The sequence below is a fragment of the Perca flavescens genome, chromosome 8 (assembly GCF_004354835.1).
Source record: "Perca flavescens isolate YP-PL-M2 chromosome 8, PFLA_1.0, whole genome shotgun sequence".
Lineage (NCBI taxonomy): Eukaryota > Metazoa > Chordata > Actinopteri > Perciformes > Percidae > Perca > Perca flavescens.
The window spans coordinates 8,746,652-8,773,326 of record NC_041338.1 but is presented as its reverse complement, the minus strand read 5'-3'; the positions used below and the strand labels follow the sequence as shown (position 1 = coordinate 8,773,326).

The 26,675-nt window shown below is 40.3% G+C and overlaps 1 protein-coding gene across 3 annotated transcripts in view; it reads right to left on the bottom strand.

Annotated features, from left to right (window-relative positions):
* LOC114559881 (homeodomain-interacting protein kinase 3-like) overlaps positions 1-26,675 on the bottom strand; it is a 51,715-nt gene that overhangs the window by 18,998 nt on the left and 6,042 nt on the right. For all 3 annotated transcript variants that reach the window (XM_028584875.1, XM_028584876.1, XM_028584877.1), the window contains exon 5: positions 10,092-10,215. In XM_028584875.1, coding sequence (XP_028440676.1) covers positions 10,092-10,215 — 124 coding nt within the window. The remainder of the gene's footprint in view (positions 1-10,091; positions 10,216-26,675) is intronic.

Below are 26,675 nucleotides of genomic sequence, written 5' to 3'. Positions count from 1 at the left end.
CGTACTTTTCATTGTTTTCACTCCGTGGTCCGTCTCAACCTCTTTGCTTAGGAGACACTTTGCAGGTGGAACGGGTACTGACACACGTGCAGGTCGCGGCTTCCGTTTGCATCATCACAACATTTTCGTCCGTATTGTTTCGATGATAAAAGTATTTCGGCCGAAAACCGAAAATGCCCTGTTGGGCCATTTTTGGCCGAAATTTCCGGTGGCCGAATATTCGGTGCATCCCTAATATGTAACTTTCTCGTTCAAAACAAAACCATTGATTTAGCGTGCTCGTTTAGAAAAATAGGTATTAGTTTAATTACAAATCTATCTAGAATAGGCATTGACATTGGTCGCAGTCAGTGTAACTCAGCTTATCAGTTAAATTTTCTAAAGCACAAACGGACATTTGGAAAAACAGAAAAATGGTTTCCAATATCCAATTTTTCATTTTTTTTTTCCACCTTGACAAATAAAAGTAAATTTGATCTTTAAACTGTTTTTCCAATTTTCAGTTTTTATTCAGAGGATCAGAAATTTTGAAAATTACAAAATTGCATGGTCATGGACTTGTCTTGGACTCGACAAAGGTGGACTTGACTACAGCCCTGCCTGCAGAGAAGCCGCCCCACACTAAACTCCAATATCAGCCTACATTAGTGTCATGTTTTACATGCAAAACATTTTAATGCCTTTGTTCATCATATGTGATGTAAAAAAGAAAAAACACATCAGATGTCCACACAGTCAGTAGCCTGGCTGACACCAGACACACTCTCAGTTGTAACTGAGAGTGGGTCTAGGAAAGTTTCATTGACAGTTCATTTCCAAAGGGGCATCACCAACGGACGGCGCTCAAATGCCTCTGAGCGCATTGGATAGTCCAACCACTCAGACCAACGTTCCGGGTGACGCTGCGCTTCGGTAGCCGTCATGTTGAATGTAAACAAAAAGCTGCTCGCCATCGCTGCGCTATCATCGTCGCGTAAAGCCCGCCTCAATGGTTGTGATTGGTGTAAAGCCCGCCTCAGCGGTTGTGATTGGTGCCTCAATTTTGGGGACATTGGAAATGGGTTTGAATGGGCTCTTCGCCAGACTGACTTGCAGAATAAATCTCAAATTTGCCGGAAGTTCGTCTGGGTTTACCCAGGCTACACAGTCAGAGAAATAAAGAGTGTGCATCCTGGTCATAGTTTAAATATAAAATCCTAGTGCAGCACGGAGCATCTCTCCTGCCGGACTGTTGACAGCGCTGTCAGCCAAACACTCAGTAACACTGAACAGCAATAGAGGAGGTTGTACCAGCATCTGGTTTGAAAGTAGTTTAGCCAACTCCATTGACAGTCCCAGTACTTTAGCTGAAAGCATCAGCAAACACACACGTCGTGCTGCCCTGCCTCGTCTGTTCAGCGTCGCACTGTACTCCGTTTTCCTCACCCTTGTCTACCTCCATCACAGTCATTTTGAGAGACAAGGTTTGTAAAGTTTACAGTCTGCCATGTCGTTATCCTGCATTGCTCTGTACAATGACGCAAAAAAAAAAAATATATTATTCAACTGAGTCGACTCCAGGCTTTTTCTTTTGGGGCAGTTACCCCTTCCCTCACACTCCCAATTAGGGATGTCACGATAGCATGAATTAAGTAGTCCATACCAATACCAGTGAAATTCCATGATTCTCAATACCCAATTCAATACCACGGTAAAAAACAAAAACAAGACAACAAATCCCATCTACTCCTTTATAACGTGTATTTCAGGATAAGGATAAAAAGTGTCAGTTTTTTTCAAACTTTTATTTATCAGTTTGAACTTTGAGGGGGAGGGGAAAGGAGTGTGATTTACATGTAATCTGGAGAGAACATCTGTCTTCTGAAGCCACAGCCTGGTTTCTCCAAAGCCTGGCATCACATCACAGCTAGCATACGCTGTCATGTCTTCCATGAGTTCACCTGGAACTCCCAAACAGCAAATATTTTAAGTCGGTTTTTCTCTGCCGTTTTTTCACATAGAACTGAGATTATGCAGAGGTCCGCTGTGACAACCACTAACATAAGATAATTTCAACTATCATAGCTAATGTTAGGCTCTATGTGAAAAACAACGGCAGAGGGAAACAGACTTACTTGCGGTTTGTGAGTTTCAGCTAAACTTGTGAAAGCAGTTACCGTAGACGAACATTACGGTAAAGCCTTTAGCGGCAGACTAGAGCACTTGTAGCGTATATGCTGCCCCTGTCAGGTTCGGGAAGAATTAAAAAAAACGGCATTTTGGCATCGACTTGGTACCAAAGTATTGGATCTAATGACATCCCTACTCATAACCTGACACAGACATTATATTCTATTGCAAAAAATAAATAAATAAAAGAGTTAGTTGTATTTAACTTAAATAAATAATAATAAATATGATACAACTGAATCATGCAAATTCCTTCCATGTTTTAACTGGTTTTTCAAACATGGCTCTGATGTAACTACATGACCTGTGCGTGACTAAGTTAGATTGCCCCACTGCCCATAAAAAATTAGTTGTTAATCGGTTTCTTTTGTTTTGCCATTTTGTTTGTTTTTCAGATCAAGAAAGATTTAAAATCCTTAAAAAATGTGTGGTTTCCAGCACTGTTTGATTTGCAAGTTATAGATTTATACTTTAAATGGTTCATTTTACAGGAGTTTATCAGATATCTGCGGTCTTGATTATGCCTCTCAAAATTCCATGATACTCCAGAAATACCATGGCCAATGGAAATCCCAGAGTGATACATTTTACAGCCTGTATGTGTGTGCATGAATGCACGTGCACGTGTCTACGGCCCAAAACAAACACACTGACCAGAACCTGCTGATGGTGCAATGAACACTCACCACAGTGTGTGTGTGTGTGTGTGTGTGTGTGTGTGTGTGTGTGTGTGTGTGTGTGTGTGTGTGTGTGTGTGTGTGTGTGCGCGCGCATGCATGTCTACCATCAGGCTTATGCTTATAAATACATTTTGCTGTGTAGAGTGGAACTGCAGTGAGCCTTGGCATAGCACAGCATACTTTCAGGACCTCAATATGCACGTGTGAGTGTGTGTCCTGGCATAGCCCAGTGGTACAACAGAGCTGTCAGTGCTCAGCGAAGCTCTATCAGCCACTATCTCCGACTAATGATTGTCCAAACTGCTAAATGCTGCTGAAGGCACAAGTGACAGTTCACCAAAAAAAACAATGTGGACCTGTCATGAAGTTTGATTTCATCATCAAATGCTTATATGACGGTGTCATGAATAATATCCTTGACCTCAAGTAAAGTGGAACCATTTGGACTTGTCATTAAGATGCCTCAAACGTTATCAGACCAGTTTGACGACAGTGAATGCAGTACCGAGGTGATTTCATGAATTTAGTAATTTCTAACTGTAGTTAGCTGCGGTTAGCTTGGTTAGCTGTAACGTTACAGCTGTCCAATTAGCTAGCTGACTGGGCCCTGCTAAGAGCTAAACCCGAAAAGAAAACCATCTCGGTAACGTTAGTGTAGTCCCTGTAGTAAACTGGCCTCCTCAGTAAGTCTCGGAGGCTGTTTTTAGTCCCGGTCTGGCGACACCGACTCAGTTTAATTGCTAGCATGGCGGAATGAATTGAATCTGTTTGAATCGGGCCGAAGCTGCCTATTGGCTATTGTATACGCTAATCAATATCTGTGACGCGACAAGTTCCTCCCTACTTGTTGCCTTCGTTGGTTTGATTGGTTAGGTTTAGGCATTAGGAGTGAGATTGGTTAGGATAAGAATACCAGGGTTGGCCAATCAGAGGCAGAGTAGGGAGGGGCACGTCTTCACTATTAAATTTGCTCGGCATTAGCCGTTAATGGAGCTTTTTGTGTCGGTGACCACGGCTAGATGGATGGGACCAAACACAGAAGAGACCAGTTTTACGACTGAGAATATACTACAGAGAGGGTTTTCTTTCCGGGTTTGGCTCTTAGCAGCCCTGGGCCGAGTCAGCTAATTTAACAGCTGTATAGCTAACTGAATTCACTAGGTAGCTAATGGCAGCTAACTACAGTTAGCGGTTACTTTAGTAAGCTGCTGTAAGTTTTACCAACAAGAAACGTTTATCGGTGTTTTAAGCCCCCAACGTCTCCTTCCAGGCAGTACTGCCTGGAAGCACTAGAATTAGGCAATGGTTATGGTTAGGTGCCCTGAAGTCAACGGTCGCAGCGTTGCCAGGAAGGAGACGTTGGGGGATTAAAGTGATGGTTCGGAGTAATTTCACCCTAGGGTCCTTTGCACATTGGGAGAGTTAGCCTAGAGTAGCGTTATCAGCTGAATAGCTGAGCGCAGGGGCTAATGGACCCACGTTTTTATCTCGTAAATGACCCCACTAATAATGCCCAAAATGATACCAAACGTCTACAGTAGTAAAAATAGGTTATGTACTCATAAAACTATGGATTGGAAAGTTTGTAAGTACACCAGAAGTTTATGTAAATAACACTTGCCTGCTGGCTTCTGCTCTCTGCTGTTGTTGTTGCTGCTGTAAGACGAGTGCTTAGGGCCGTCTACAAATTACAACACCGAAAAGAAATGCAACAAAAATATTTTTTAATTTAACTTTTTTTTTTAAAGTGCTGTAGTATAACTAGCAGGAGACAAGTAATAACTGAGGTAAGTTTGGAGACATTACCTTATTTAACCATTAAATTAATAAATATTTTTGTTGTATCTCTTTTCGGTGTAGTAATTTGTAGACGGCCCTAAGCACTCGTCTAACTGCAGGTAGCAGCAGCAGCAGCAACAGAGAGCAGAAGAGAGCTAATCTCAGTCGAATCTTTGCAGAGGCATTATGAAACGAGGATGCCTCCGACGCCCCGCTGCAGGATTGGAGACGTTGTATTCCCCCGACACGCTGTATTAACGTTACTGTTTAAAATGCTTTCCAGGTTAGTGGGGATGCATACCGCTCAAAACCATCATTAAAAACGTAGTAATCTTCCCTCAGCGTTTAGTTTTGTTGCTAAACTGTGTGTAAAATGAGCGGTGACATTAAAGCATCGGTTTCAGGTAACCGCACCCTAGGGTACTGTCTATTTGCTGGATTGTCTATTTGACAGAAATGGTATTGTTCATATTTATGCACAATGACAAAGCAAACTTGCTAAAAAAGGAACGTTACTGCTGATGTTCAAACAACCCTTGAATTGATGTACAAGTGATTGCAATAGGCCTGTGTGTGTGTTTTGAGAAATATCTTTATACTGCAAGCCTATATTTAATTTATTTTTATTTGTTATTTATATATTATTTTATTGCCATTACCTGTTTTCATACAGAAGTTTAGTTTGCTAAATATATTGGATGTGAAAAGAAGGAAATGGTTCTTCCATAAAACTGCACTTTAGATGTTTGTGAATTTCCCACACCAGGAGTAATTTATATAGTTCTATTATATAGAGATTGATTATCTGTGGAGCTGGGCAATATATCGATATTATATCGATATCGTGATAGGAGACTAGATATCGTCTTAGATTTTGGATATCGTAATATCGTGATAGGACGTGTTGTCTTTTCCTGGTTTTAAAGGCTGCATTACAGTAAAGTTATGTCATTTTATGAACTTACCAGACTGTTGTAACTGTGCTATTATTTGCCTTTACCCACTTAGTCATTATATCCACATTACTGATGATTATTTATCAAAAATCTCATTGTGTAAATATTTTGTGAAAGCACCAATAGTCAACACTACAATATCGTTGCGGTATCGATCGAGGTATTTGGTAAAAAATATCGTGATATTTGATTTTCTCCATTTCGCCCAGCCCTAATTATTTGTTCAAAAAATTTTTATATGTTCTATGCAAAATGTAAAATGTTCTATTAAAGAAAAGATAGAAAATAAATATTTGTGTGTGCTGTAAAGTGGCTAGAAAAAATTTAATCGGAATTAGCTAAAATCAGTTATCGGCAGGTCAAACTCAACGAAAAATCGGAATCGGCCTAGAAAATTGTAATCGGTGCATCTCTAAATTAAATGCATACAAAAACACATTTTAAGTGATACATTACCAAGACATGCATATAAATATATCCAAGACACATGAACATGTATGCACCTGCTGAATTAAGCACTGTTGTGTATTAATGTCAATGTCATTGATATATACGTATATTAGTCCCCGCCACATAATTCGACGATCAGTTGACGATAGGCAAGACATGACAATTCTGATTCAACTATGTAAATTCTTAGCCGTGGGGGAATGGCTAAACGGTGCACGCCGTTTGTTTAACGTAACTAGAAAGTTCATGTGTTTTTGTGGGTGACAAGATAATATATATCGCAGTTAGTCTCAAAGAAAACTAAAACTGCGCTGCCTAGATGGAAACAATTCGGATTTCAAGCCGGCGACACCGGTCCGGTGTTTGGCTGGATTTCAAACCGGTTTAAAAATTTCTACACCGGCCCAAGCCTATTCTGATGGTCTGAAACCGCAACATTCGTTCACTGACATGGATGTCACAGTACACCATCACAGCTCATCTCTGCATGCTGTAGTCTGTTTACATTTAACCGTCTGCTCATTTTTCATTCTCTGATTGGTTGTAGGTAGGGGTGGGCGATATATATTGTTTATGATAATATTGTCATTGCTGTGTTAATGATGTGCAAATTGATATTATCGAGTATTTAAATTACTTAGAAAAAAAACACTTCAAAACAGGCATTGGAATGCTACACATTCACTCATGTCAACAAAGATGGCGGCGCGCTATTGTGCAGCGGCTACTAGCTCTCCTGTTGGTGTATATTTATACAAGTACAGCCACACTGAACTAATCAATATAGGACTAAGATACAACACAGCCGTTACGAGAGCCTTCCAGGCGGCTCATAACATCATGGAGGACATAGCCAGACCGGGCGCTGCGTGAGTTACTGTCCGCATCTAGCACGCCGAGCTAGCTACCGGCAGGATGAGAACATAACTCCGGCAAGACCAGAGGCGGAGGACTGCATTTTTGTGCAGAATGAATGGAGTACCAACCGCAGGATCGTTGTCCAGCACGGCTCACCTGACCTGGAGCCCTGTCAGTAATATACAGGCCGTCGTCTACATAGCCCCCGATGCTAAGGTTAGCACAAGTTTGGCCCACTGCTTACCATAGTGAACAAACTACAGCGCGATCACCTGGAGGGGATACATATTATAGCAGGGGACTTTTACAAGGTGTCCTTAAAGTCTGTACTCCCCAGCTTTTTCCAGCATGCAGCTTGTGCTACTAGAGGGAAGAACACACTAGACCATGTATACTCTAACATAGCATACAGAACTGCGCCTCTACCTCACCTGGGCCAGTCAGGTCACATCCAACTATTTCTGATCCCAGCATAAATCCCAGTCAGAAGGACTATACAGCCAAGTAGAAGGACTATCAAAACGTGGCCTGACACTGCCCTATCTCATCTCCAGGACTGCTTCCAATAAGGACATGGTTGTGTGCAATATGTTACAGAACAGAGCTCTTTATTATTATGATTTACTCTTGCTTGTATGCTGCACAATTTACATTACAGCAGAGGTGTAGAACTGAATGTTTACTCAGAGTTCAATGTTCCTACACTAGTTCAATTAGTATTAGTATAGTATTCATATTTTGTCTTTAACTTGTTTTTACTTCAATACTTACATTTTAAAGAAAATAAATAAGAATTGTTTTAAGTCAACATTGTGCCCATTATTATAATCAGTAATTAAGTAACTCAGATTAAAGGATATCGTCTAATTATTGTTATTGTCAAAATCTGCAAAAATATCAATATTATTTTTTTGTCCATATCGCCCACCCCTAATTACAATAAATATTTAGTACAGTAACTTGGTTCATGTTTAAATCAATAATGTCTGATATCTTTATGTACTAGTAATTCTATACAATAATAGGTCAAATGCAGCAAGTCAAAAGACCAACTGGACCTTCTTTGCCAGTTTGCACACATTTCTTTGAAGGATTTCAAAAATATCGTCTGAATATCGATATCGAAAAAAAATATTGAGATATTCATTTTTGTCAATATCTCCCACCCCTAGTTGTAGGTCTATCCAATTGTGTCCAAAGGGATTTTGGCCGTTAATAAACCCTGAAACCGAAAATGAACTGAAAGGTTCTAACTTGCATTTGGATTTGGTCAGGCGATGTCAGGCTAAGGCACTATGCAAGTACATCTTCTTTCAAACATTTGGTTTAGCAAAGAAGCTGAAACAAGTTAGAGCTTGGGAGAACTTTGTAGATGTTCATAAAAGGCCACATATAATTTTCTCCCAACATAATAAATACCAAGACATGACAATACCAGGAAGTTCAAGTTTTTCTTTTTCCAATTTTCTAAACTCATACACTGTAAACATGATGGGTTTAATTCTAGTCTTCACAGAGTTGCAAACACAGGGTAATCCTGTACTGCTCTGTGAATGTGGTTTGGGCCTTTTCCCATGCTCCCTCTCCCTCACTGAGGGACTCCATTCAAAGTCCCAGTGGTGTAGTTGAGACCACATAACCCTGTGGGAAGATCATCACATATTGCCAAGAACAATTTTCAGATTTTCTTAGCTCAGATATGTATTAGGTGGATTTCATGATGGATTTGTTAGACTTTACTCATACAATGAAAGAGATCAAGGAGCAACAACAAACACAGGTATAACTAGATAATGAAAATAGATTTACGTTTACATTTTGACTACTGGGAAAGAATGATACACATTTACAGTTTTTTTCGATTGCTAAACGACAGTGGGCACAACTGGAGTCACATGTGCAAAACTAACTACAGTCTGCACAGCAGCAGTTCATGTGGACCAAACTCTAGTTCGTTTTTCATTGCTTGAACACAGTTTTCAAAACTCTACACACTTATCCCATGACTTTAACCACAACGTGCACAACACTGTGGATTTATAGCACTTTGTTCAAATGCTAACACACTGCTGTCAAAACGGTTAACCACACATTCAAAACAGAATAGATTTCAGTCTGGTGCCTATCAAACACTGCTGATTGCAGTTTTAGCCGAAAGCCTAAGCAGGTGTCTTGATTAAGACTAGTTAGTGAACATATATGGTATTTATATAGAGAAAGCTCAGAAAAACTTTTTTGTATACAAACACCAAATAAGAATGAAACAATTATACACTGTACTGTTTGAGAGAAACAGGTAAAAGAGCAAAGATACCAATATGTCCAGGTAGGATGTCTGAGGTTATATACACAGCTATAAAAAAAGTGAAAAACACTATATCTTTACTTTAGTAAAACTGCGTTCTTACCGTTTTTCAGAAAGTAATGGAGGTGAAAGCAATAGAAACACCACATTCATTTGTATTTAGAGATGATGCAGACATCCAATGTGATGAAGAAAACTTGCCACATGATGCTGGAGAGAGGCAGGATTAGTCACACTATTCTTAGGTACTGTTACGTATGTACTTTTAGTTTTTTCCCCCCAGTAATTCCATAAATTACTGGAGACAATTTTATTGAAGAAAACTGCTGATTTTCATTCCTTCTTGTTTACCTTATGTAAAAATTGGTATGCTATACAATCTATATTTTTTCCTTAAATAAACTGTTGAGTAGTGTCAAGTCACTCAAATTGTTCAAACTGTAAAGATGAAAAAGTTTGTAATTTCTGTATTGGTGTTTGATGCTAGTGTTTTTACCCTCAGTGTGTTCTGAGTGACAGTGTGCGTTATCTCAGTGAGGATTGTTCGTAGTGTTTGGCTGCACTGAGCCTGTTTTGAGACGTGTGTTAAGAGTTGTGTTGCTTGGAATGAGTTTTGCAGGTGATGTGAACTGTTTAGCTCAGGTGACTGTTGGTAGTGCAGACTTTAGTTAGAGTTTTGCACATGTGACTCCAGTTGTGCCCACTGTCGTTTAGCAATCGAAAAAAACTAATATATATTCCATAATTATATTTCATTCTGTTTATTTTGTCTACTTGACTCCCTCATCCTCGGTGGGAGAGAGGGATGTCTTTATTTCTCCTTACACCCTTTAAGTATGTGTGTTTATGCAATACAGTAGTTAGTAGTTCTTGCGAGTGTGTGAAAAATGTTACCTGGTCGTACTCCAGCGCTCCAGGGTAGAGGGGCCAGCCCAGAAAGAGCTCGGCTATCACACATCCCAGTGACCACATGTCAATGGCCTCGCAAAATGGTAGGCCCAAAATGATCTCTGGAGCCCTACAGAGAGAAAAGAGAGGCAGAATAAGTTACTCTGTCAGAGCCCGGAGGACAACATGTCCATGGATTTATAACCATGGCAAGTAGGGATGGGTATCGAGAACTGGTACTAAACTGGTACCGGTTCCAGACTGGTCAGTACCGTAGTATCAATAACCTCCTGAACAAACAATCCTGCCACCAGTTTTTGTAACTTCGCTGGGTGTCCGTCAGGTCTAAGTATCTGGGAATGATTTTTAAACTAAAATGTGTTGGGCTACACAAGTAGCAAACTTCTTTGAGGAATAACTCAGTTCATATGTGGTTATAATGTAAGCCAGTGAGAGAGAAAAAGAGAGACAGCGTGTGACGGTGATAGAACAGCTGGAACACACTGGGCGCGTATAGCAGCTATTTTTATTTTGGCGGCCATGTTATCCAATCTGTCCGGTCACACACATTACAATTACCACAGTTTTCCCCACTCATCCTGTTTCTTTCTATTGTGGGTGGGGAGAGAGAGAGATCGCTTTGTGACGGTATGAATGGTCAGGCGCACCATCAGGCATGTATTTACACTACGCAACACTTACATGCCCGGTGTGTTCCAGTTGTAAGGCCGCATTCAGACTGCCTGTGTGTGTGTGTGTGTGTGTGTGTGTGTGTGTGTGTGTGTGTGTGTGTGTGTGTGTGTGTGTGTGTGTGTGTGTGTGTGTGTGTGTGTGTGTGTGTGTGTGAGAGAGACGACAGTTAATCTTAAGCAGTGGTCTATAGCTGTGAACCTCTGCATATTTATTGCAGCAGCTGGACAAGGAGGTTACTCTTGTATCGACTTTTGACTACCGTAATTCCTCAAATAAAAACCGGGGCCTTTATTTACCTGAACTGCAGAAGGTACCAGGCTTTTATATGAAGCAGGCTTTTGTTAGAGGAGGGCCAATTCCATCTGTTTGATAAGTATAATTGTTTTAAATGAAAAGCCATAGCGTTCCAGTGGACAGAGATCATAATTTTTTTAAGAAACATTGGCAAAAATATCACCATAAACAACAACAGCCAGAAGGGCAACAAAGCAATTTGGGTCAGAATTAATGAAACACCACTATTGTGTCAGTTTGAACCCTGTAAATGTACCAGGTATTTATTTCAAATACAGGTACTACGGTATTGCTGGTAGATTACAATAAGAGCATACAGTAGTTTAGTAAAACACATTGCTGGTTTGCAGCACACCAGTATCTGATTAACGTTACAGACAGTAGCTATTTGTTTCTAGCTCCAGGCTAACTTTTTTCCTCCCACCTCCAGCTAGCCGTGCTCTGCTCTTGTCGGCTAATCTTGTCAACTCATCCTTCCGTTTCTTCCAGTATCGGATTCTCCTGGGGTCAATGTCAAAATGTCTCGCAGTTTTTTCACCTGAGTTTTCCTCCGCATACTTTAAAACTCTTTTCGTTTTGTTGTTGAAAATTCTGTCACTAGCACCAGAGCCCGTCATTCTCTGCTAGCACTAAATGAGACCCGTGTTACATTCAATGAGCTACACACGTTACTAAGAACTACACTTGGCTGAGTAACACATACAGCCTCATTGACTAAAATACCAGTAGTACAATAATACTTTACATGAGTACCATAATCCAAAAAAACAAAGTGTGGAAAAAAGCATGAATATATTGTTGAATCTGTTAAATTAAATTGGTAGAAATGCACATTATGACGAAGTTGAATTTTATTTTTACTTATTATATGAAAGGCACTTTCCACACTAATTTTTCTCCGGCCTTTATTTGTCCGTGTTGACCAAGCCCCCGGCCACTATCAGAGGCCTGGCTTTTAATTGCCTACTGGTTTGACTCGCAGTCAACTTTTGACAACAGGGCAGACTAGTGAACATCCGAACACTAAGCGTACTGTTTGGAAATGAACCGCTCTGCTTTGCTATTATTGAAGCTGCCTGCAAAAATCCTAGTTTCATACAATCTATGGTGTAAACCCAGCATAAAGCACAGCGAGACAAAATTTATGTTGTATTTTCAAAGTGTGCAGCGACCATAGGTGGCGACCTGTGACGACTGCCACGCAGTAATTTCCAACCAATCACATAATTCGTTATGCCCCGGCTGGTAGTGACCCGGTTCGTGCAGAATTCACATACAACCCTTGTCCTACCCTGATCCAAATTACCTCGCGACTAGGGTCGGGAAGCTGAGTAGACGGAGGAGGGTTAAAGTGATGGTTCGGCGTAATTTCACGCTAGGGTCCTTTGCACCATGACCTCGAGCCAAACAACCCCCCAGAAGCTTTTTTCACCTGGGTCGAACATTGGGAGAGTTAGCGTTATCAGCTGAATAGCTTAGCGCAGGGGCTAATGGATCCACGTTTGTGTCTCGTAAGTTACCCCACTAATAATGCCCAAAATGATACAAAATTTCTACACTAGTACAAATAGGTTATGCATAAAACAATGGATTGGAAAGTTTGTAAGTACACCAGAAGTTTATGTAAATAACACTTGCCTGTTGGCTTCTACGCTCTACTGTTGCTGCTGCTACCGAGCAGTAAGAGTGCTTAGGGACGTCTACAAATTACAACGTTAACTAAAGTTAACGTATTTCAGGAGTGTTTTTTTAAAGCTAATGCAGTGTTAACATTGTCGCATGTAGCTGTATACTAATGCCAGATATCTGTAACCTTGGCAGCCAATGTTGGTCATTTCTCCCCAATTTCAGGTCACATTACTGCTGGAACATGTCCGGTTGTGTAGTATTTGGTTTAGAAGCCTTTATTGGTGATTTTTCACAGTAGAAGGTCCTGCTATATACTCCGTTTCAGTCAGTCTCAGGCTCCGGAGTTAAACAACACAGCGCAGAATCAGACACTTGCGGAGATTCCAGAAAACACAATCAGAGCAGACTGGGATTTTTTGGAAGGAGGCCTTAAAGAGAAAGGTGCTCCAACAGAGCGCCTCATACAAAGGCTGAATACAGGTGCAGCAGCGATGGGCAGTATGAGAAAAATAAAGTGTTTTTTGAACATTAAAGCATGTAAACATAAAATACTAGTATAATAATAGGTCCACTTTAATTTGGGCTGCCCTTAAGGTGGACCAGTTTAGTGTTTCCACTAGATTTTTTTTTCAGCAGTGGCAACGTCAAAAAGTACGGGCTTATCTGCTAACGTTAGCTACCGACCGTTACCTTGAAACAATCCAGCAAGTAGACAGTACCGTAGGGTGATCTAACATCACCGCTCATTTTACACGCAGTTTAACAACAAAATGCTGAGTGAACATTACTAGCTACGTTTTTCATGTTGGTTTTGAGCTGTATGCACCCCCACTAACCTGGAAAACTGTAACATGAATACAGCGTGTCGGAGGAATACAGCGTCTCCTGCAGCAGAGAGTCAAAGGCAGAGGGGCCGTCACCGCAGCGATTGCTAACGTTAGCTTCTTGTGTCATCTGGGGTCTGATAAACCGTAAATTCATCAAATTCAGTGTCCACAATGCTATTTTCCAATAAACCGTAGCGGTCATATGTCACGGGACCTGCGTGAGTGCGGATTTCATGTTGCGGCTTTCATCGCTGTTTGTCACTTTGCAAGACTTTTACAAGATTGAGTGACAAGTGTACTCGCCCTATTGTTTATTTAGTTGCCATAAATTTGCGAGTGATGACATCCTGTCGCTGTTCCAGTTGCTCACCCTAAGGGGAGAGAGAGCGGATGATAGCTCACTTGAGTTCAGTAGAGCACACGGCTCTGCAGAGTCGTGTAATTACGACTTTATGACTTTTCATAAATAGCTGAAGGAGCGACGGCGCGCGGTGTACATAGCGGAAAACCTGTTGTGCGCCTGCCCTATTTCTGATACCGTGGCGGCAGACATTTTACCGTGGAGGGCCGCGGTACCCTATTCTACCTATTAAATTATATTTAAAGGCAACTGCGTTCAGTTAAGCTTAAGAATACCACAAAGCATGGCAAATAACTGTCTATGCAAGAAATGACAGACTCATCAACAATTATTCAGGGATCACAAAGTGAACGTTATACCAATGATGTACATGCAGTGTTACTGCAACAAAGAACTAAATCTCTTGCAACAAAAAGACTTTGGTACTTAAACAATTCAAATGGGACTAGTAATCTTGCAGCAGTAGTTGCAGTAGCTGGACACAACAGCTGAGCTCAGTGCTGCAAATAGTAACCACTTTTGTGACGACCACAGGGGAAATGACTGTTGCCAAGCAACAACCAGAAGCAAGATCATAATGTAACCGTATTACAGGCGAGCCCCCAGGAAGAGCACCATGTCTAAAAGCCACCATGGGCTTAGCGGATAGGGTTGGTACTGCACCCCATGGCCCAGAAAGACTTTTCACATAGACATTGCATGGCCAAAGAAACGTCTATTATTCAGCGGATAATTTGTTTCGGGGTATATCGACCTTCCAGTCCGAACACTGAAAGGGTCCTTGTTTAAAACGTCACGTTTTTAACATTCACTAGAAGCGAATCCAGAATTATTAAATTTGGCATGATGAACGTGCATAATGGACGCAAGCAGAGCCGCGGGACTGCGCCTGCCCGCTCACATGACTGTTCTCCCGAGCTCATGTAGCTAGCTGTAATAATGGATATAGCTAATGGTTGTAATTCACCATGTGTTCTATTAATCCGTCCATGGTATTATTTTATGAAGTTATGATACATCCAAGGGATTTATGTATGCTGTAAAGCCTGTTACGTGATTGTAACGTCATTAGCGTTTCCCAAACTTGCGGGGCTATCGGCTAGCTAGCTAGTTGCTAACAACGGGGGTAGCTAGCATGGCTGTATTAGGATCTATACATAGCTAGCTATATGCCTACATAACGTTACTACAGACATAGTGATTACATCGCCTTGGTTCTCTCTTATGATACAACCGAGGACTGTATGCTGTAAAGCTTGTAACGTGGATGAAGGATGAAGCCATGGATGAGCTTTGTTCACAAAACTGCAGGCTAATTGCTAGCGCTAGTTAGTAGCTAGCTAGCTAGTAGCACAACATAATTATTAAATCTCCTTGGTTGTCTAGCTAAATACATCTATTGTTTATTTAGCTAAGCATGTAAATGAACGGGAACAACGAAAACACAATGTTTAACGTTTGTGAATATTTTAGACAATGAAAACGACGAGTTCATGAGTTCGCCACTTGTAAGAGACACGAGAGAGATGCTCATGAACGAGCATGTTGCTACCGTTTGCTAAGACAATACAAATTGTTGCTAGTGCCCGTGTCCATCATGACGTCATGGGCCAACAATGCACAAGATCCAAGCTCCATGTTTGCTTTATGCGCTTTTGAGCACTCTCATTGGAACGTACAGGGCTTCCCGCCGAACACTGTATCCAGTTCTCTTACTACATCCATGATTACAGGGTGATAAATGGAGCCATTGTTCAACATTCTGTGTGAATGACTGTGAGTATGTGTGTGTTTCTATGGCCCCGTTTTCACCTGGTTTTAAAATCTGTGATCCGTGATCTGATTACAAGTGGACAGCTCAGGTGGGAATGCACCCAGGACGCATTGAGAACGGATTAAGATTCAATCACTCAGACCCCACTGGGAGTTGGTTTAGGCCACATGTGACCACATTCTTTTAGCACAGTGTAAGCGTATGTGACCTAGGCCAAATTAAGGACCGCCTAGTCAACTGAGTGGAACTACGTACTGAAACCACTGAGAATGAATTGTGTGTTTCGGATGTTATTCTCATACTGACGATGACACCTTGCAATGCTACTACTATTATTACTAGCCATACAGTACTTCTATAATTTTACGGTTACTATAATTGCCACTGCTCATCATGTAATTCATGTAATTTGGGGCAGTGGTGGCCTAAAGGTTAGAGACGCGAGCTTGTGAGCGGGAAGTCGTCGGTTCAATCCCCAGACCGACAGTATAAAATCTGGGTGGGGAAAGTTGAAGAACAGCGCTTGTCCCTCCCTCATTACCACCACTGAGGTGCCCTTGAGCAAGGCACCTAACCCCAACCGCTCCAGTGGAGCTGCTCAGTGGCAAGAAGATCAGACTGTGGTTGTACTGGGCAGCTTCCAGGTATGAATGTGGAACTGTGTGAATGTGATCAGGGCGCTCCTGCAAAAGAGAGGCTGAACCTTCCCTGAATAGGTAAAAAAATAAAATAAATTCCATTTTACCCACTGCTATAATTATTATGAGTCATATTTCTGTATATCTCCCACCCCAACCAGTCGAAGCAGAAGGCCACCCACCAAGACCCAGGGTCTGCCTGTTAAAGAAAGTTTTCCCTTGCCGCTGTCGCACCAAATGCTTGCCCTTGGGGAGGAATTGTTGGGTCTCTGTAAATTACTCTATAGTGTGGTCTAGACCTACTCTATTTGTAAAGTGTCTTGAGATAACTTCTGTTGTAATTTTATTATTTTAAGAGACTTTTATTATTTTATTATACATAAAATGTTACTGAATTTGGCTTGGAGACACATTCTACTGCCAGGTGGGAACATGCGTAGTGAGAGCTGTCCACTTGTGATCGGATCACAAGATAAGATTTTAATACTAGGTGGAAATGCGGCCTGTGTGTGCATGTATGCATGTGCAATGTTTCCTCTATGTTGATTTTGTAGTGACGGCCCACCATGGCAAAATTTCTACCACCACGGTATCAGAAATAGGGCTGTACAAAAAAAATTAGTCACGGTTGCCTTTTAAGTTATCCTGCCGTTCTACTTGATCCTTGAAAAGGTTAAAAGTTTATTGATTCTGAACGCGTCTGGCCTGTCTATCTATATTGCACCAAATACGACACTGCACTCCCTTGTGAAGTCCTTTGGATGAAAGGTTCTCAAAATAATCAAAATGCAAACAAACAGACAGACAGACACATAGAGATTCCTGTCTTTATTAGAGATAATAATATGTTCAGCACCCTCTCTACGAAGCTTCGAATATTCGATGCTCATTACTACCGAAGCTTCAAAGCTCAAAAAATGGTATTCGGACCAGCCCTAGGAAACACTGATGTGTGTAAATACATATATACATGCACACAGGTCATGTCCATCACATTTACAGCACAGCCCATGCTTTCTGCCTGTAATGGAGACTTGATAACTAGGACTGTAACTGTAGCTGGTTTGGGAATAGGTGACCACTGTGTTGCATCGGTAAGAATGCAGTTGAAGGCCCTGATGCTCTTCAATAGATTTATTGGCAGCCAATATATGATTGTCTGTGTCTTTGCGAGTGTGGTTCTACAATACACACAAACAAATAAAAAAGGGGAATATCAGCATTCAAGTAAAACAACTGTGCTGACAGGATGCAATTAGTAAGGCTAATAAATGGTAATTAGTATAACTTTCACTTTAAGTAGCTATAGCTACTTATATCAAAATAATATACCAAATAACACACATCAGCTCCTTATTAAACAGCATTCTTACTGCTGGGATCTCAGTAACAGCAACCCAAACATAGTTCTCTAATACGCAACCATTGTAAACACTGCGATAATAATTATACAGTGTCATGTGAGTACACACATGAGCACAATAGTAGTGTAACACTAATAATACCAAGCATTAGCATGCACTGCATTTCAACTGAGTATCCCAGAACAGACAACATTCATATAAACATAAGGCACCGAAATACACATATGTAAACATTTATACCAGTGTACTCACATGTCTCTGAATGCACGCATGCATGACACAGACAACTATACACTTCAGAAATATCTACGATGTGCTTCTCCCAGCCACTCTCACTACTAACTTAAAAACGAAACTTATCAGCCAGCGCATACAGGTGTCTTCTCTGTGACCCCAAAACAAAAGGTGCTGATTGGTTGATCCCCATTACCACCAACAAAAATAACAAGTCCTTCTTTACACTGCCCAGGAAGTCCAGTTATGTAACCAAAAAGAGCATTGAAGGACACTGCCTCAAACATTTACAGAACAGTCCTGCATAGTGGGGACTGAGAAACTGATTGTGGTGTTCCTAGTTTTAAGTGCTACGATAAACAAAGTGAAGACAAGAAGGTCAGACCACAAAAGAAATTTGCGTGGACACAAAGACTGGCCTTAAAAAGGACAAAGGGCAGTTTAAATACATTTAAACACTTTATCAAAAGGAAAATAATATAAAGAAAATGATAATATGAATTCACACTAGATTCACAATTCACAAAGTGCAAGAGAAAAAATAATAGAATAGCATAGGTGGACACACTGGCAATGCAAAATAATCATGAGCGTTGCAAGATGCAGATTCCTGTAATGGCAATCAGCTGAGAATCCCGCCTACACTGAAGATGTACGATCCGTAGTGCTAAACAAAACAGAGAAAAGCACCTGGTACCAAAAGTGAGTTGAGTGGAGGCAAACCATTTTGTGGAAATGAGGCTCAAGTGTGTTAAATCGCCTGATAAAGACACCAGGCTGCTACAGTATAACACAGACCTGTGCTGCACACTTCACTCTGTTTCTGCACACATTAGACTGCTCGGTTATAACTGGACTCAGCCAGACGTTTCTCTGTTCTTGGCTGAGATGGACAGCATAGCGCAGCAGTGTTTCAGTTAAAGTTTACACTCATTGTATACATTAGCGGACATTTTTGACAGAACAATAGGGTGAATTTCAGCTTGCATGCATGTCTTATTTTTCTGTTTAGCATTGTTGCAACAGAGTAGCTAATATTGGTAGTTGTAGCAACAAGTTAGTGGGCTGACAAGTCACGGTAAAGACTGTCACAGTAATCTGATTAGGGATTATATTATTTTACAATATTATTACACAGTATTGAAGAAGAAAAAAAAATGAATATCCAAATCACAAAATTTAAAAAATATTTTGTCCCTAAAAATCAAATAATCGTGGTGAATAACCGTGATCTCAATATTGCTCTAAATAAACGTGATTATTATTTTGGCAATAAATCGATCAGCCATATAACCCACAGTTAATCCACGGAAAAAACTAATCCATGATGATCACAAATGAAACACATCCCACTGCATTACTAATGGCGTGGGACAGCAGATCAAGTTACACATGAGTGAACACGCATGTGGAGCAAAACAGAGCAATACAGACTGGAAGCAAAGATTGCCTGAAATAAACCAATAGAATACTAAACACAAGTGGCATGCGATTACTTTCTATTACATTTTTTAAATAATAAAAAAAATGAATTGATCAATAAATTAATGAGTAAAGTAGAAGCCACAAGACCATTACCCTAAGAAAACTTCATCAGTTTATCTATGGCAATTTATGACAAACCTTATATTAAAAAGGGGGGAACAGACCCAATACAAAATGTTTACACTATCTCGCCAACATAAAATTCCCCTAAAACAAAAATATTTGTTTACAAAATTAAATGATTGTTAAAAAGGAAAGAACAGAGAGAAAAAGGGGTTGGAAAACAGTGTTTCCTCATGTGAAACTGTTGCTCTGGACAACATTAATTTCACTTTTTTATACCCACTGGTTTATACCACAGTAAGCTGACTGGATACGTGCACAAGCATCCACACACAAAGCAGGAAAGGTAGTGGTATTTAAAAAAGAAAAACTAAATGGACAAAACTACATGACGCATACCGTAGGAAAAAAAAAAAAAAAAAAAAAAAAGAACCTACAGGTAAGGAACAGGGAATTTAGAAACAAATCACCACTTACTGTGACTATATACTGTACGTGTCCCAGCAGGTATGGGGTCTACAGTCATGATACATGGCTTCCCTATTGACTATCAGAACACACTACGACAGACGACATTAATCCACAAACACTACTGCATGTGTTTTTCACTGTTTTACTTCCCCAAACCAGTTAAGAGTCCCCAGTTGTGTCAAACCCAGCTCTGTCCCTTCTTCTAGCCTTTTTTAAACTGTGGAGTGAAACTGACAGTGTGAGCCAGTCAGCAAAACTCATCTCAATGTATAGATACTTATTAGAGAGAAGGACCCGGGCTATGTGTATAACATGTACTTTTGCAATGTGACTAGGTGCTAGTGTAAAACAACACCTCTGCAACAAAGAAATCACAGCTAGATGAAGGAAGCCTAGCACAACCTGCCCAAATCTGTAAGCATGCTAAGATGATAGCATTCTTTCCTTCCACCTGATCTGCTTAGCTGAATTATTCACATAGCCCAATGCTCCATTTTCATTGTGGAAGCTGGTTTTACGTCACCAGCCCCCGCAGGACAGAACAGTCACCTCACCAGGCCCTGCTGTGTCATGCTACCATGGCAACGACACATTTGAGCATGACAAGCATTGAAGAGCTTCTGTGAGAGACTTATATCTACAGAGTTCTGCTTATATATATATATATATATATATATATATATATATATATATATATATATATATATATATATATATATATATATATATATATATATATATATATATATATATATATATATCACCTGTTTGCTGTAGGTGAATAAAAACATCCAGGTCCCATTATAGCAGAAGTCTAGTTTCTGATTGCATTGCTGTGGACTAACAAGGTCTATTCAGGGCCAAGGACAAGGTTGATGGAGAAAATGTGGAATGGATATTTATAAAAATCTATAGAAGAATACAATTTTTTACAGGACAAATCCCGACTGACTTGAATAAGCATTCACTGGAGCAACACTTTAAAAAAAAAAATGCAAACACTACAATTACTGGACATGCTACCACCACAGCTATAGGCTACATCCGTACACAACCACAAATCCAATGATGCAAAAAACATTTATAAAAAAAAAATTACAGCCTGAAATCTTGGCAGGAAAAGTGTAGCAATTAAAACGATGTCTCACATCTGTAAACCACCAACAAGATGAGGTGAGTTTTATTTGTAAGTAGGTTGATTGTTATTTAAAATTCCACATTTAGACTCTCTGATATAGAAACTATTGAAACATCTGAGTGTGACATATGTACACCCTTTATTAGTATTCATAATCAAAACAACGTAAGTGACATGTCATCAATGTAATATGCTAATGATTAAAAGGTCCAATCTGCTCATTTGTTTTTAGCTTTAGGCAATTTTGAGTCTCTCATTTGATTTTCATTTAAAATATGGACATGTTTTATGTTATGTTCAAGGTGCCAATGCGGTTAAACACACCTTTACCAGCATCAGAAAATACAACTTGAATTCTTATGTTGTCTAGTGTTGGTCTGTACATTTAGAACGTCCTCAATTTTACGGTCTCTTGGGGTTTTCTTTAAAAACTGACTTTGCATCAAAGCCACACTGCTGGCAATGATACTAACTATGGTTCTGGAAAGTCCAGGGAAAGCCCGAGAGCTGTAAAAAAACACCTCCTATCGACTGTGGTGAGGCCATCATTTCTAACAGCTTTACTATGGTAACAATACAGTACAGCCATTATGCAATATGAGCACTAGAGATGAGGAGACACTGTGTCCTGCAAACCACTCTCCTGATAACCTGATGTACAAACAAAACAAACACACACACACACACACACACACACACACACACACACACACACACACACACACACACACACACACACACACACACACACACACACACACACACACACACACACACACACACACACACACACACACACACACACACACACACACACACACACACACACACACACACACACCTCAAAGTAAACTGCATTACCAGCTGGCGTCATGGCTAAACCGACTCACACACACTCAAACAGAGTGGAAGGGAAGTAAGATGGGAAGCAAATAAAGAGAAAGGCAAAGTAATGGAAGTGCTGGTGTACTATTAAAACCAAAAAGTTACAGTGTCTGTATGTGCTCTTAAAACCTCTCAAGGATCACTGTCCCGTCAACGGGACACTTTGTGACTGGGATGTCACTGTAACCTCGATAAAACTTCCATTCATTAGCGTTTTTATAACTTTAAAGCATTAAATCTTCAAAATATACAGCCATGCGACACACAAATTGAAAGCTTAGCCTCTAATGATTAATCTAAGCCCACATACAAAGCATAAGATGATTTATAGCAGTTACACAACTGTTACAAAGTAACAGAAAATAAAACAATTCAGCCGTAATCTGCGCAGCTGCTCTTTAGAGCCGAGAGTGCATGCATACCTGTTTTCTTTGTCCTTTCAGCAACAAAGTGGTATTTTGACCAAAACTTGATTTTCATAAATCCTCAAGAGTCCAAGGAAATGTAATATCCAAGCTTTATATTCCAAAACAATGTGTTCGCCTCACAATGTTGAAGTTTCTAGGCTAATCACAACGGAAAAACACGAAACAGTTTTTCATTTCCGCACTTGTTATCACCGCTAGCTTCTCTCCCCAGCTTGTTAAATGCTCAAAGTCATCGTATTCCCTAGCTTCCAAGCTTTCCATTGGTAGCTCATATTAGCCAATCCGTTCAGGTTTGCCTCTGATATGGCCAATGAAACCGGACAAGTCGATGACACCATGTCAGGGACCACGTTGAGGCAATCGACATTTGCTCGGACCAGTTAGAATTAAATGCTACAAGACCCGTCTAGCTTTTTAGCGAATGAGCAGACAATTCGAATGATACCAAATATGGGCATGACATTTTAACCCTGTGTTGGAAGGAGCTCTGTCAAAGCAAAAACTGGGCCTATCACTAGAATATCACAGCCTATGGAATTTGTAATGACTTATTTCTATATATTTATGTATATAGTTATTTCAAGTATGTGTGTGTGATTGATGTGGGTGCGTTTGTGTATTTGAGAAGTGTTTTATTATGTGCTTTATTGGCTTTTTTGTTTGCACTTTTCAAATTGAAATAAGAAAAACAGACAGACATTTCTGTAGAAAGAAATTCATATAAAATCAATTTTTGAGTCTTTTGGCTTCTTTTTTCTATAGTAAGCTGAGACATGTGGCTATGGCATGGGTGTATCTGTATCTTACCAGATGTGTTTACAGTATTTTATTTTAATCATTTTACAGATTAAATGACTTGGACAGAAATAAAAAACCTCTATTCTAGCCTCTGTAACTCTGTGCCAGTAAGGCCTAGAACAGTGAACGTCAACTGGCGGCCCGCGGGCCACATCCGGCCCGCCAAAGCTTTTAGTCTGGCCCGCAGAATAATCATGAATTCACAAGATGTAAAGAGGAAAAAAATACGTTCTGTTATTTATCATTTCAAGCATTTAGAGCAAAAACCCAGCCCCCTGTATTTGCATCTCTATTCACCTGCCGGGATTCTGTACAGCGATGCCCGAGCTCCACACACACAGCTGAGCCGAGATGTGTGTGCGTTAAAACACACACGCAGCTGAGCCGAGATGTGTGTGCGTTAAAACACGCAGCACCTGATTGGGAACGATACAGAGAGTTACCAACGGCCGCTGGGGCAGATGAACTCACGCTAGTCTCTTTTCTGTAAATAGGCTACAATTAAACCTGTGTGAGTAAAAAGTCAATACTTATCAATGCACTCACCTGTGTAGACCGGCGTAAACATGTAGAAAACGATATTTAAATCTGTTCTGTCTGCTCAGTCCACCGCGCTGTTTTACGCAAATACATCTCTACTCTGCAAATAGTGAATTTTTACAATCAAGCTAAAACAAAAGCTGTCGGTTTTTAGTCTAACTGTTTAGCTTAGTTTTCCGGGAATCTGTACATTTGGACAAATTCTTGTGAACCTCACTGCTGGCTGAACAAAACAAACTCTCCGCTGGAGCGGTAAATCTATGGAGGTATTTTAAGTGGCTGCTTAATATGCACGTGAATGACTCAATCGTTATGTAGTTAAAGAGCCAGTCAGTTATCATTATGGAGTTTCCATGTTTTTTGGAGTTTGCTCACACTAATACATGTAAAAAAAAAATAGCATTAATTCAGTAAGAAAGTGAACATTTCGAACAAGAATAGGCGTATTAGGTATAAATTCATTTTATTTGAAAGTCCGGCCCCCGGAGTGTCTGCTTAGAAAAATTCTGGCCCTTGAAAAAATGTAGTTGATGACCCCTGGCCTAGAATCACCCTGACACTTGTAACAAAAAATGTAGTGTTTCCTTTCCAGTGATGTCAGACACACCCCAGAGTGTCAAAGTATATGGGAGCTGTACCACTTTTAATTTGGGTATGACGTTAAGACCAAAAAGCATGAAATTTCAGCCGTTTCTTAACAGGTTAAAATAATATCACATTGCCAGACCTATCCCCACAGCTCTGTGCAGTAAGGTCTGGCCACTTCACACATTCATTCTTGGCATTGTGTGCATTTCTTAAAACAAATCACAATCGTCTTGGGCGGCGCAAAGCTCTGTACGCAGTGACGGTGGCTCTGCAAAATAGCCTCAGGAAGGAACTTGTTTTGGTAGAACATTTGAACATTGGGAGGCACGCTCTGGAGTTAAAATGGCTAATTCCCTGCAACAGAAAATAAAGGCTAAAATATTTAATAAGGTATGTCGACTGTGTAATAAGAATTTTACTCAAAGAAAAGATAAACATAATTTAACAGTCGGTGCCCTAGAGGTGAAGCCTGCCTATAGTTTAGCTCTGGCGAAGCTCACTGGACTCCAACAGACGAGTTACTAGCGTGGCTATGGCTCTTGCAGATATTTATTAAACCAATATCAAACGGAATGTTTCTGGTAATCCATATACGATGGAGAACTGGCCAGCAGCAATTTTTTGTTTGTGTCTTTATCTTGCCCGCCGTAAGCTGCAGCTAACCCCCTTGTCTGGAGAGATTTTAAAAAGTCCTCCATTATGTCGATACCATTTCGCTGTGTAACGTTACCCTCGCTAGCTCACTCCAGACACTAGCCCATGCTTGGAAAATATAACTTTTTCCGTAACCAGTTGGCAAACATACTAGCATCTCCCTGTTAGATAGTTATTGCCGTAAACATATTCTTTGGAAATCTTTACAATAATTCCACAAAAGAACCAAGCAGGCCTGCCTTATTTTCTTTAAAACTTGCCATTTTCAGCATGTAGCTTGCTAGCTCAGAGGTTATGGTTGTTGTTTCCCAAAGCAAACAGAGTTTGAGAATGGCAACACAAAAAGAGCGGAAGGGGTAACAAAAAGTAATCAAAAGAATAAATTTAAACAGTTGCACACTGCTGGTGGCCAGAGAAAAATAAGGCCGGATGTTACACTACACAAGGTTCAGGTAAAGTTAACAATCTTGATTCGCCAATTTTTCATCCTCAGAGAACATTTTTGATCACATCTGAGTTTAGTTATTGTGTAGCATGTTAGGGTACATTGTGTAACCTACATACAAGTATCCAGCCTTGGCAGCTGTTGCATAGAGCACACATATGTGCACACCCAGACACACACAGGAATGTCGGAATGTTTTTTCCTGGATCTAAATCTATTTTTTTTTTTTTACATACCACATTCTTCCCTAGCCTTCTGTGTCCTGAGTGACCTCCCTAAAAGTCAGTGCCAGCCCATTTTAACTGCACTATAATCTAAGTGTTGCAGATGCCACTCAAAGACAAAACACACACAAGCACACATGAATGCACACTCATACACACTTAACCAGGTCAACTGCAGAGCCTTTGTTATGCAACAACTATAGCTCCACTCTCCTCCTCGTCTCTGAGAGGGGGGCCTAGAAAGTTGTTTGCTTTTGCTTAACACTGGCATTTTGGTGCTCTGAAGCTCTTCATTTTACATTTGGTCTAAAGGAGTTTGCTTCAGGACAAGAAGTCCACACTTTTGTGTCCTGATATACACCACTAGCAGAACTTACAGTTGAAACCACTGAGAAAATGTTGTGCTCCTTATAAAGCAATAAAATCAGGACTGCATAGAGTGTAATGATGGGTGTGTACAGTGCATTAGCTGCAGAAGTACCTAGTATCTTAACAGCATTTGTCATAAATTCTGTCAAACTTCAAGCTAGCAAGCCCCACGCTGAAAATGGAAATTTTTGAAGAAAATTTGGATCGTGCAATAAGGCAGGCCAGCTTGGTTCTTTTGGTAAAGGATTGTATAGATTTACAAATAATATGTTTCTGGCATTTACTATATGACTGGGACTTTTGGAACCGATTTGTGGGGGATGGCGATACACTGGTGGAAATTATGTTTAACCATGTATCCAGGTAATTTAAATAGCTCACGTTACTCTATTGTGTGAGCAGTTAATTTAATATAGTATGTGGCGTTTTCTTCTGTTGCGGGGTGCAAATGTTCCACCAAAACAAATTCCTATTAGCGGCAGGTTAACGCTACCTGCTGCCAAGTTAAGCGCTAACTAGCGTCACTTACAGTGATGCATGAAGTGGTATCGGGTGCGGTTGTATCGGAGGAGTTTTATGAGTACAAGAACGAGTACATGAGCACAGTTTTGGACCGGATACCCAATAGTCAATAACAATTAGTTCTTGAAATTAGTGAATGATGAATTATACAGAGATTTGACTGAAT